The 13,155-nt window shown below is 38.9% G+C and overlaps 1 protein-coding gene and 1 long non-coding RNA gene across 6 annotated transcripts in view; both read left to right on the top strand.

Annotated features, from left to right (window-relative positions):
• Positions 1 to 13,155, top strand: part of LOC111853205 (uncharacterized) — a 49,060-nt gene that overhangs the window by 28,371 nt on the left and 7,534 nt on the right. The gene's annotated exons all lie outside the window — the stretch shown is intronic.
• On the top strand, positions 3,726 to 12,590 carry LOC111853204 (ER lumen protein-retaining receptor 3-like). The gene is made up of 5 exons (XM_023829893.2): positions 3,726 to 9,670; positions 10,253 to 10,353; positions 11,193 to 11,351; positions 11,529 to 11,781; positions 11,904 to 12,590. The coding sequence occupies exons 1-5, from the start codon at positions 9,580 to 9,582 to the stop codon at positions 11,945 to 11,947; spliced, it is 648 nt and encodes a 215-aa protein (XP_023685661.1). The 5' UTR covers positions 3,726 to 9,579; the 3' UTR covers positions 11,948 to 12,590.

Raw genomic sequence — 13,155 nt, 5'->3', positions numbered from 1 at the left:
GATAAGGTAACAAAAAAGACAATTACTTTTTCTGCAACAGGTAAAAGATGTTTCAACCACTATTGTTACCAGCTAGTGGGCCACATACAATAATTCTAACTTGTTTAAAAATCTATCATTTATTCACAGTTTGCTGAGTGCATCTTGCTTGGTTGTTCAGTGTCATTTGACAATTCATCCTTAAGCATGAATGCCACAAGAGAGCAGATTGCTGAATGTCTTCTTCAGAATACAGGTTAGACTTCTTATTAGGATTTTTTACAATAATTATTTGTGAAGTGGCTGGAGGCAAATGCATGTTACTGTGTTCACTCTACTCTGCAATTCAAAAATGTATTTGTCATGTAAAAATTGCTGATCATTGTGAACTTGATGATGTTATACACTTTTTTTTTTGTAGAAGACCTGATTGACCTTTGTCAATTCTGTGGGGAGCAGGCTGGTGACACTAATTGGGTAAGTGGTTATGTTTAACATGGTCCTTCTCCAAAAATATGTGGCTTTAAGACACTTAAAATTTGAGTTTTCACTTAAAAGTATAGCTTTTCAAGAAACAATAAAATCTTGTGAAATTACACAGTAAATGTAAATTAGTTTGAAAACATCCAGGTGTTAAGTTGAGTGATTATGAACAATTTTGAATACTGCTGCGTGACTATGTCAATATTTTTTTCTTTTTTCTTTTGTCTATACAGATTGGCTGTAACATTTGTCCAAGATGGTGCCACAGGGGCTGTGTCAACAAACCTAGAAAAAAGCAGTATTTGTGAGGCCTGCCAGTAAAGTCTATTCTTCACCCTGGTGTCTTGTACATATATTAGTTCTTCTTGCATGTATATAGTTTTTAATGTTTTGGTCTTACAAGCATCTGTTTTTATTTTAGCACTAAGTATTGAAAAATAAACACGTTGAAAGTAATACAAAGTTCTGTTTTGATTTGTATTTTTTTGCATCTATGTTTTTTGGGGAAATATTAAGAAAACCCTATGTCCAACCACATTTATTTTATCGAAGATGAGAACACTCCTAAACTTAAGAAATCTAATCCTGTAAATATAACCCAGAAGAGTGTAAAACAATTAAAGTCAGGCAGAAAGAGCCATTCAGTAATAAGATTTTGACTGTAATCACTTTTTGGCAATAGGAAAACTGCGTTGTACTAGTTATACGGGTCCTATAGAGGTGTTTAAAGTCATAAAAATGGGTTAGTTGTTTACTAATCATGTAAATAAATCTAACAAGAGGCCTATAAAGTTAAACTGAAGCAGAAAATGTATGTCAGTAAAAAGGTATTGACTGTAATCACTTTTTGGCAATGGGTGAACTGCATTATACTGGTCATATGGAGATGTTTAAAGTCATAAAAATGGGTGAGATGTTTACTAATCCTGTAAATACAACCCAGAAGAGTGTAAATAAATTAAAATCAGACAGACAGAGCCACTCAGTAATGAGATATTGAGTGTAATCACTTTTTGGCAATGGGTGAACTGCATTATACTGGTCATATGGAGATGTTTAAAGTCATAAAAATGGGTGAGATGTTTACTAATCCTGTAAATACAACCCAGAAGAGTGTAAAGAAATTAAAATCAGACAGACAGAGCCACTCAGTAATGAGATATTGAGTGTAATCACTTTTTGGCAATGGGTGAACTGCATTATACTGGTCATATGGAGATGTTTAAAGTCATAAAAATGGGTGAGATGTTTACTAATCCTGTAAATACAACCCAGAAGAGTGTAAAGAAATTAAAATCAGGCAGACAGAGCCACTCAGTAATGAGATATTGAGTGTAATCACTTTTTGGCAATGGGTGAACCACATTAAATTGGTCCTATAAAGGTGTTTTAAGTCATAAAAATGGGTTAGATGTTTACTAATCATGTAAATACAACCCAGAAGAGTGTAAAGAAATTAAAATTAGGCAGAAAGAGCCATTCAGTAAAGAGATATTGACTGTAATCACTTTTTGGCAATGGGTGAACTGCATTGTACACTGGTCATATGGAGATGTTTAAAGTGGTAAAAATGGGTTAGTTGTTTAGTAACCTGTAAATACAACCCAGAAGAGTGTAAAGAAATTAAAATCAGGCAGACAGAGCCACTCAGTAATGAGATATTGAGTGTAATCACTTTTTGGCAATGGGTGAACCACATTAAATTGGTCCTATAAAGGTGTTTTAAGTCATAAAAATGGGTTAGATGTTTACTAATCATGTAAATACAACCCAGAAGAGTGTAAAGAAATTAAAATTAGGCAGAAAGAGCCATTCAGTAAAGAGATATTGACTGTAATCACTTTTTGGCAATGGGTGAACTGCATTGTACACTGGTCATATGGAGATGTTTAAAGTGGTAAAAATGGGTTAGTTGTTTAGTAACCTGTAAATACAACCCAGAAGAGTGTAAAGAAATTAAAATCAGGCAGACAGAGCCACTCAGTAATGAGATATTGAGTGTAATCACTTTTTGGCAATGGGTGAACCACATTAAATTGGTCCTATAAAGGTGTTTTAAGTCATAAAAATGGGTTAGATGTTTACTAATCATGTAAATACAACCCAGAAGAGTGTAAAGAAATTAAAATTAGGCAGAAAGAGCCATTCAGTAAAGAGATATTGACTGTAATCACTTTTTGGCAATGGGTGAACTGCATTGTACACTGGTCATATGGAGATGTTTAAAGTGGTAAAAATGGGTTAGTTGTTTAGTAACCTGTAAATACAACCCAGAATAGTGTAAAGAAATTAAAATCAGGCAGACAGAGCCACTCAGAAATGAGATATTGACTGTAATCACTTTTTGGCAATGGGTGAACTGCATTGTACACTGGTCATATGGAGATGTTTAAAGTGGTAAAAATGGGTTTGTTGTTTAGTAACCTGTAAATACAACCCAGAAGAGTGTAAAGAAATTAAAATCAGGCAGAAAGAGCCACTCAGTAAAGAGATATTGAGTGTAATCACTTTTTGGCAATGGGTGAACTGCATTATACTGGTCCTATAGAGGTGTTTAAAGTGGTAAAAATGGGTTAAATGTTTACTAATCATGTACATACAACCCAGAAGAGTGTAAAGAAATTAAAATTAGGCAGAAAGAACCATTCAGTAAAGAGATATTGAGTGTAATCACTTTTTGGCAATGGGTAAACTACATTGTACTGGTTATACTGGTCCTATACAGGTGTTTAAAGTGGTAAAAAGGACTGGATAGTTGATATTGCAGCACAGAGCAGGAAAAATCCACTCTTTAATATGACTGCAAGATGAAGAATTGCCTTTATTTAATTAATCCACATCGGTTGTGTAGCGAAACTCATTTAGACGTAGGAACATTTCTGAACATATATCTACATTAATGTGTCGCATTTGAACTTCCATGGTTTCATGACGTAAGGTTACAGTTTTACAACGCAGTTACGACCGAGGACTGTTTTAATTTAAAGCGTTTTACATGACAATGGCTTCCTTTGACTCTTATTGCAATTATTTATTTAAAAATCCACCAAACCCTTAAATCTGACAAAGACATACCTTCGCTTTTATCTCGGGGATACATGTACTATATACTTTTTGCATTTTAAGACGATTTGATATCGAAATTACCCACATTAGTCGCACAGAAACTGCGATGAATCCTGAACAGGCTGTGCGCGCTCCCGCGGATCGTAATCAGTTTCTGGCAGACAGTCACTTTTTGGCACAACACCTGTTCAACTCCACCACTGCCGACGAAAACTGCGTGACGGCTAACGATAGTCATTTACAGCGAAAGGATGCGTTTTTAGTGAAACAGGAGCACAGAGTTTGCAGCGCATAGTGGATCATTAAATAGAGAAAAATGGAAAGATTCCATCGGAAAAATAAATTAACATTCAAGTGTCAGAGCAGATGCTGATTTACCATGAAACTTTGTGGAGTTTGCCCTTAGTTGACGCTAATATCGTCTTACAGTATCCCATCCACGACTAATGTATTTGGATTTGAAGTACGTTTGTGACATCATACGCAGATCTGTAGTATGATGAGGCATACGCACTTTTTAGACTACATTATGCATAGAGGATTAAGCTGTGTATACTGGTCAGTGAGGATAACGATTTTCGTTTCATACTTATCGCTGATCATTGCAGTGTGACATGCGGCACAACTTAGAGTACAACTTTGCCACAGAATAAAATTTAAATGATGGAATATCGTATTTAATATTGTATCAGATGTTGCTGCAAAGTGCATCAGGGTGCCTGAATGAGTAGAACTCCAAGTTTTGGGTGCAGATTGCTGCCGCCATGCTGCCTCCGAGGAGTCTGTAGGCTATACGCTCCTAGCGTTGCACTAGGGCCACTCTGGTTTCCTCCAGAAACATGCATTTGGGCAAATGGGTTTGGCTTCTAATTTTTCATAGGATGCAATTGCATTTGGCTGTATGCCTTGTGATGGACTGACATCCTGTCCAGGGTCCTTCCATGCCCTGTACACTGTGTCTCCTGGGATAGGCTGTCCGTCATCCTGTACAGTGCAGAAGGTGGATGAATGAATGGGTGGTACAGTTTAAATGAAGACGAATATAATGGCTACATTACACATTCACTCTGGTATCAGTTTTGTAACAGCCAGTCATAATATGAAGGGCATATAGCGATCCAGTGAACGTGACAGAAGTATATGGCATAAATATGAACATAATGACACAATGACAGCCTGCAAAAATCAGTATGGGTTTTATGTTTTTTGTAGTTATTTATTTGTTCAAAACGGCTAAAATGACCTTCCCCTGCTGAGTGTTAGTTGTATTCGATCATTAGTTTTTTTTTCTTTTATACCCTGATGAACTTAATTACCCGAGTAATCGTTTTATAAGCTTGTAATAATTTGCAATGTTTCATTCTATTTCTCTAAAATCGTCTGTATTTGCACAATTTAAAAATTAACTCGGGTTTGTTGCTTTATCGTCACAGCAGACTTATCTGACGGGAACAGGCGGATAGTCGTATATATTCGGGATTATCCGCCTGCTACGTTACAACTTTTTTTCACCTACCTTGTGCGGTTTTATTGAATGATAGTCTGGTGTTTTGTAAACCTTTGGTATACTCATTTACATTTTACACATTGCATTTTCAGATTACCCCCCTGATTTTTAGAAACTTGCTGTTCTTTTTCTTCCATCCTTCCAGAAACTGTTAAACCTCTATCATCGTTATGCGTACATTTTAAGTAATATGATTGTAGTCCATGCACGTTGTTCTGTAATCTTTTTTTAATAACCGGAAGTGTAATTGAGTTGTATTGCCGAATCAAAAGAATCGCTTAAGATGACATTTGCGGGGATAAATTAAAATCAGATTTTTGCCTAATGCGAAATAAAAAAAACTGACATTAGCACATCATTTGGATGCGGGACAGATGCGCACTGGGCGAAAAAATAAATGTAATTTTATAGGCCTAATTAATATTTTGGGGACAATGGATACAACAACTAATTTAGCCCGCTCTTTAAAATATCTCACCCAGATGTTTATTAACACACCTAAGTGGATTTAAAGAGATTAATCAAGATCGTCCTAGACCAAAAACGATAAACGTGCTCACCTGTTTCCTGCCAAGAACGATCCACAACTTTGCTTTTCAAGCTTCTAATTGTATCTTCTCTGCAACAAATTCCCAAACTATTACTAAGAAGCAAATCCGTATCGCGTTGTTGCTTCTGTGTATATCAAAATCCTTTTTTTGAAATTCCTTTCCTACTGGATAATTTACTCTGCATTTTCATGTTAGATCATTTGTTTGCCCCTCGACACCTCCTACCTCTCAGCTCCCCCTGCAAACAGTAATCCTCTCTTTGCGCGCTCTCGCTGCCTACACGCGGGCGGGCACCTGAGCGCGAGTACACGCTCTGGAAGTGTGTGGGTGAGTGAAGGCGGGAGAGCTTGTCAACTTGATTGTGTCTCCCTTTGTGCACATTTGTGCGTCTTCCACCAGTGCGTACTCTCCTTCCATTTTTGCCTATTCCTTTTATCAGTGCATTTAGCTGGTTGCATTTATAAAATAATACTTCGGTGTCTACTGCTGTTGACCAAATGCGTTCACTATTAACCCTCCTGTGTCTTCTGTTCCTATATCTGTTCCCTTCATTTTTTTTGCCCCTTCCGTCCTTTAAATCTTTGGTTTTTCTCTGACACACCACTTTCTGGTGTTTTAGTGAACACCTGGAAACGTTCCTAGATACTTAGGATATTCGACTACTTTCAAACCTCTTAATGGCTCCTCTGGTTTTCATTTGCGGTGGGAACGGCCAAAATCTCAATCCTGCGTCATAATGATAAATCACTGTGTTTTTAATATCTTTGTTTTTTGCCTAAGCCTACTCATTTAGCTTCTGGACAGTTTCACGCCCACTTCTATTCAGAAATCAATGCGTTTAAAAATAACTTCCATTAACCGTGTCATTTAGGCAGATAGCAGGAGGGAACGTTAGTTTCCATGGTCACTATAAAAACACCACGAGTGTTATTATACAGAGGAAAGTTCCCTCAATACTTAACAACAGTCTTAACATGAAATAAGTCGTTTATATAATGCGTGGATTGCCTAAGATGATTTTCCATAATTGACAATATTCTTTAATGCTTTAAGAGGATGGAGATGGTTCTGGTAACTGATGTATTGTAGAACGATACTTGGGCAAGACTTCGGCAATCAAAACTCATCTTAAGGAGGATATAAAATTTCACAGCTCAGACTCCATGTCAGAGTGCACACTTTGAGCTACTTCAGATTTTACAAACTGCGTTAAAACTGAAAGGCTCTTGCGCTTGGCTGAATGTATAGTTCAGTTCTTCTTGACTGGTTTGTTTCCTGGATTGAATCAGCACACAGCAAGGACTCAGTACGTGAGTGAAATTCAGGTCCTTTTGATTCAAATGGTAGCTTACAAATCCTGTCCTATAGCTCAACGCGTCCTCCCTGACATGGAATAGGCGAAAACCCTAGTCTACACACTCAGAACAGAGTGTAATGACGGGAAATTCGGCGTAAATATGTAAAGAATAATGGAAAGTAGATGACATAGTTCACAGGAAGGTGAATGGATAAATGTAACCATGTAGCCAAAGCACAGATTTTAAAAGGAGTACCGCGCCAGAGTACAGTGCGTGATGGACAAAGCGCAAGTGTGACTGAGGGGCAGAAGGGGGTGGGATATATAACGGCGCTGGTGCAGGTAGCGGAACACCGGCAGGGGATGCTGGAACAGAGCGAACGTATCAGAGGAGGGATTCGAGGGCTGGTGGTAGTTAGTGCCAGAGCGCCGGGCATTTCGGGTGAAAGATGTCCTAGGACTAAATTGGCGTCTATTCATAGCCCGTAAGCCGCCAGAGCGGCAGATTAGTTGTCGTGACCTTTCGACTGGCGCACCTTGCTGAGGGCGGGTGGTCTGCTGTCCCCGCCACGTTACTGGCTCCGTAGCCCTCCTTCCGTGACCGTCGCCCTGCCTGCGGTGCGCATCACTTCCCTCTGCACTTCACCTTACCGCCACGAACGATTAGAAAAAGCCCGAAGCAAAACGGACACCGTCTCGGTTTCCCTACCAGAACAAAACATGCATTTTTCACAGGATGACATTCATGCCCTGCATCACTGTGTGTTTGCAATTTTAGTATTAAGGCACGTGACTTTCGCCAAGCAAGTTTTGGTACTTCCAAACCCGCTTTGGATAAAGTGTACACGACGACGACAACGATTTGGCTTCTGCAGCAGCATAGTTTATTATGTGAAGGTAACTGAAGTAGTGGCCCGCTTTGTTGACGCTTCAGATGCAGGGGGAGAGCTTTGTTACTTTTTGAGGAAAAAGTATGCTTCACTTTAACTACTGCAGATTTCTAAAACCGTATAGTTTGAGCTTTTGGTACGAGGAAGAATAATATTGTACCGATATTAGATTAAAAAGCACGTTTTAAATAAGACCGAGTTACTTCATTTAAGTGCCATGTGAGACTGACGGCGATAAAAAGAGACAAATGATGGATGAGACGAAACGGCACGTTTTATGAATTCTGACATAGACGATTAATAGTGGGAGAAGTCAAATTTAATTATGCATCTACGCTTACCCCATAACATTCATATTCTTGTAGATGTATTTTTAAAAAACAACAATTATTGGATAATGACGCGCAGACTTGCGTGAATAGCTGTTCTGGCGCGCAGGTTCATTTTCAACTCTGTAACTGAGGCAGGATTTAGCGCTGAGGCTGCAGGATTTCAGTCCGCTAAAGGGAGCGAGGACGGTGATTTACGGCACAGAGACAGAGGCTAAGGATTATGACACTGGCCGCCAAAAAAAATGGGAGTTTGGAAGCAGGGCGGAGGCGAGGGGATAATTAATTTGGGCAGTGTGTCAGGCATTTAATGGGATTACAGGAAAGTCACAGTTGAGAGGAAAGGGTATAATATTAGAGATATCAAAATAGTACCTAAGAAAGGGAGGAGCAGATTTTGTGGATGTGTATGTGGTATATAATGGCGTTGTTCCGTGATGGATACGTCAGCTTTGCTATGTTGAACGGGAAACGTATAACACAAACTGTATATTTGTGATAACATTTCAAAATACAGTCAGTTTACATGATTGAAGCATTACTGAAAGGCTAATGTATACTTTTGGATATTTTCATACTACTTAAGGTGTGGCCTACATGCAGTTCGCACGTGAATGTTCATATTTGCCACGTCATTGGAAAGTCGCGCTCATTACTCATTATATAGTCGGATTCATTATTAGTTCTACTTGTTTAAAAGTAGTTTTGAATCTTAAATATAATCTGAAAGATATAGTATTAAAATGAATGACTTGGACAGTAGAATACTCAGCTTTGGCATTTTGCTTGAAAATTGAGCAATTCACAATTGAAAATAATTCTATTTTTTAAAATTGTACCCAAAAATGTACCCAACATCATCAATAATATCTGAAATGCTTTCACGTAGCAAAAATAGGCCTCATGCTGATAGATAGATCCTTCCATCTAAACAACTGTTTTTACTCTCATTAGCTATATTTAGTTACCTGGATGAGATTATTGCAGAGTGCTAATGTTGCCTAACTGCTGGTACGTGGATGTAGTTAATGACTGCCCTCACAGCACGGTAGGTGGCGCTGTGCACCTTTTCACCGCACGAAAGTGTGCTGCTAAATCCGTAGAAGAAGACAAAATGCAGAGCTCGCCGTGGCTGTAAGGTATGCTTGTGGAACTGGGCATCTAAAGAACTCGTAGACGCAAGATCAACATCTCATAGCAAGAAGTAACAACTGCCTTTAAAAAGGACTCCTGAATTTGAAGGCAACCATTGTCCACTAACTGCTCACAGAATCAGAAAGTGGAGTTAGTTCAGTTTTACGAAGCAGGCCTTTTGATTCGGTACAGAACTTAGGGACAATGCAAATTATTATTTCAGTTATTTAAACTTCGTAACGATTTAGAAATCACTGTGTCAGCCTGCGGTTTGTTTTTTTGCTGCCGATAGCAATACGATTATTGTTTTTCGCGCTCATTTTGTTGAACAAAGTTAGTCGAAATGAACATTTTTCGCATTTTGGGTGATATGTCACATCTTGTGGCCATGTTAATTTTGTTTGTCAAGATCTGGAGGTCAAAATCCTGCGCTGGTATGTACAATACTGATTATAGTTGCATTCTACTAAGATAAAAGTCTGTTCAGAAGTAAAACATAATGAATGCTATCCATATATAGTATGCAGTGAACATTGACATTTGATACGGAGTTTTGGTATGAATTACAAATCTTATGAATTATTGTGATTTTGCCTAGTATATAATAAATAATAAATGCATTTCAGTTGGCCTGTATATTTCTTTGGGTGATTGGGTTTGTACAGGAATAAAATAGTAGAATTCGATTTGTAACATAGTCACGTGTTATTGCATAATAAAATAAGCTTTCTCTCCGTCTCCTGGGAACTGAGGTGTGACGTGGCGGCTGCAGCGTGGCATAACATCCTTCTGTTTCTTTTCGCTGCCTGTATGTTATTGTACTTTTGGGGTTTTTTTCCTTAACGGGTTTGCTGGTCCCTGCTGTTTAAATTAAGGAAGAAATCAGTCGGGAGTTTCTCTTATGACCGGATGCGCAATAACTTCAGCACTGCCTTAAGGAACCGCAGATTTGCAAACGTCAGTTTATTCTATACATGCACATTAATAAAAAACGAATAACAATCTTCTCTCGACAGGTATCTCTGGGAAGAGCCAAGTCCTGTTTGCCCTAGTTTTCACCACCAGATACCTGGACCTGTTCACTTCTTTTATCTCAATCTACAACACTGTCATGAAGGTGCTTTCTTTGAAAGTTTTGGAGTCAGCTCTTTGAAATCTCCTCCTGTTTCATTTGATATGGACGTTGAACTAATTTTTAAAAAGCCAGGGAACTGTTTGAGAATCCTGTTTATTTTTAGTTTGTCATATTGACAAAGCCCTTTATAAGGAAGCCTGAGTTTGTTCACACAGCCAAACCAGTTTTTCCTTAGCAGACACATTTATTTCAAGCTGCATTCCTTAGTATAAATGTATAAAGCTCAATATTTACTATAGTAATTCAGATTAAGTTAAAGAAACTAAAGCAGCAAAACATTCTGATAGTCAGAATGACAGTCTTGTTGCTGTTGTGACTTTTTCAATGATCATTACACCTCATCAGAGGCAATTCTAACAACTCTGGGCCCCTAGGCAAAAAAAACAACTAAATGGGCTCCCCCAACATGGTACAATGTATTACCATTATTCTAACATGACATCTAAATTAATATCAACAAATACAATTTAATAAACACAGTCCAGATAGTAAAAATCCAGACCAATATTTTGTTTCAGCCGGCCAGTTGAGTATAAAGAGTCACAGTCACAGAGGACTCAACTGTTTGGTTAAAACAAAATCTTGGTCTGTATTTTTACTTTCTGGACTTGAACTATCCACCTCTGCAGTTTTGTGAAAAACATAATACACAAATAAAGCAAATCTGTCGTTGCAATGTGCTGTGCAATCGACCGCCCTCGGGAGCCCCCTGCCAGCTCAGGACCCCCAGGCATTTCTTGTCTGTCCTATCACTACAGCTCTGAGCCTCAGGTAACGTTGTTGCACTATGTGAATCGTATGTCTCCCTTCCACTAATTCAGGTTGTGTTCCTGGTTCTGGCCTATGCCACAATCGAGCTGATCTACCATCGCTTTCGAAACACTTACAGCTCTGAGAGCGACACCTTCCGGGTGGAGTTTGTCCTTGTTCCCGTCACTGGGTTAGCCTTCATCGAGAACTATTCCTTCACCCCGCTGGAGGTGAGTGGCTGAGACCCGCTGGATTTTAATTCGGGGGAAGAGTTCGGATCTGGGCTACGACAGTGTGGCTTCTGTTCAGACACCATGTTCAGAATACGGATGGTTGGGTGTATCTGTGTGAATGTAGTGCTTGGCTTCCTCTGGTCTTCCATACCCATTTGCGTGTTTCTTGGTCAGGTCCTCTGGACATTCTCCATCTACCTGGAGTCTGTGGCTATTTTGCCGCAGCTCTTCATGATTATCAAGACGGGCGAGGCGGAGTCCATCACCACACACTATCTGTTCTTCCTGGGCCTTTATCGAGCCCTCTATCTGGCCAACTGGGTGTGGCGTTACCACACGGAGAGCTTTTTCGACCAGATCTCCGTCGTCTCCGGTGTGGTGCAGACCATATTCTACTGTGACTTCTTCTACCTTTACATCACTAGAGGTTAGTTGCAGCAGAAGTGTCTATTTTGTGAAATATCGATTAGCTGAATGTCGCTAAAATGCTAACGGAATGCATGTGAGCGTATGTATCTAATGGATTAGTTCATTTCTGTCTTGCTACAGTACTGATGGGCAGTGGAAAGATGGCCTTGCCGATACATGTATGAGCAACCACTACATCCTGCTTCAAACAGGACTCTCCTATTCATATCCTTCCCATACCCCTGACTCTCTACATGGATTCCAATCACAGCTCATCCACTCTTTCGTTTGTTTGTGTTCGTTTGTAAACAAGAATTCTGTTTCAATATATACTGGATAAAAAAGGTTTCCGTATTCCGCATATACATTTCAGCACAGTTGAGTTAAATATTCAGTTGCTTTAACCACTGCTTTAAACATTTCACACAGATAACAGTAAAATAATGAAAACCGATGTAATCTCCCCTATTATTCTTGAAATGGTTTGATCCACTGGAGAATAGTTTATATATTTGGGTGTTCATATATCTGTTGTGTATGCATGTGTGTTTTGATACTGGTGTAATTCTGTGTACAATATGTATAAACATAAGTATCAGAAAATTTTAACATATAAAACTGTATTCTGATCTTTTTTTATCAGAGCGTTTGTTGTATTATAACTAACATTTTCGGAAAATTTTGGTTCTTTTCCAAGACACTGAGCTTTGATAATTTTGGATATATGGCTGACTGGTAGGGATTGACTGTGTATCAACCATGTTACCATTTAGCACTCTGAATGAGTAAGTTGTTTATGCAAATTAATAAATTACAGACTGAAAATAACTGTTTTACATGGTAATTTCTTATTGTAAGATGTGTTGGTTTTTGTTTGCTTGTCCATTGAGAGCTAGTGAAAATGTATCTGGGCTAGTGCATTTTATTACAGAAGCAGCCCACTTGGCTGGTAGCAAAAATGTTCATGTTCCACCCCGATACCCACATAAACATTTCACGCAATGTTTGGCTCATCGAACACGAGTTACTTGCACATTTTGTGTGTGTTGCCAACATCGACTGATGTCAATTTTTGTTTCTTGTGCTGGAAATAGTTCTGGGGCGTTAGCATCTTCATGTTGACGTGGAATTTGCACATTTTTGTTCGGTGTCGCTGAAACTGATACCACATGCGTGCTCATTCGAAGCCATCATACCGAATATATCGTTTGCAATAGATGTACAAAGCAGTGTCAGTCAGCCCATTGTGGGAAATACGTGGCAGCCTACAGCGCCATCTTATCAGGGGGTACTGACTTGGCATCCACCTTTGGTGAAGTTTTTTTGTTTGGGGTGGGGGGGAGCTGGGGCCACTGTCTTTCAAAATTGAAGTATGATTTCATGTACTAACATT

This window comes from Paramormyrops kingsleyae, chromosome 22, assembly GCF_048594095.1.
Source record: "Paramormyrops kingsleyae isolate MSU_618 chromosome 22, PKINGS_0.4, whole genome shotgun sequence".
NCBI classification, from domain to species: Eukaryota; Metazoa; Chordata; class Actinopteri; order Osteoglossiformes; family Mormyridae; genus Paramormyrops; species Paramormyrops kingsleyae.
The sequence above is the reverse complement of the archived record's forward strand: the minus strand, read 5'-3'. Positions and strand labels throughout refer to the sequence as shown.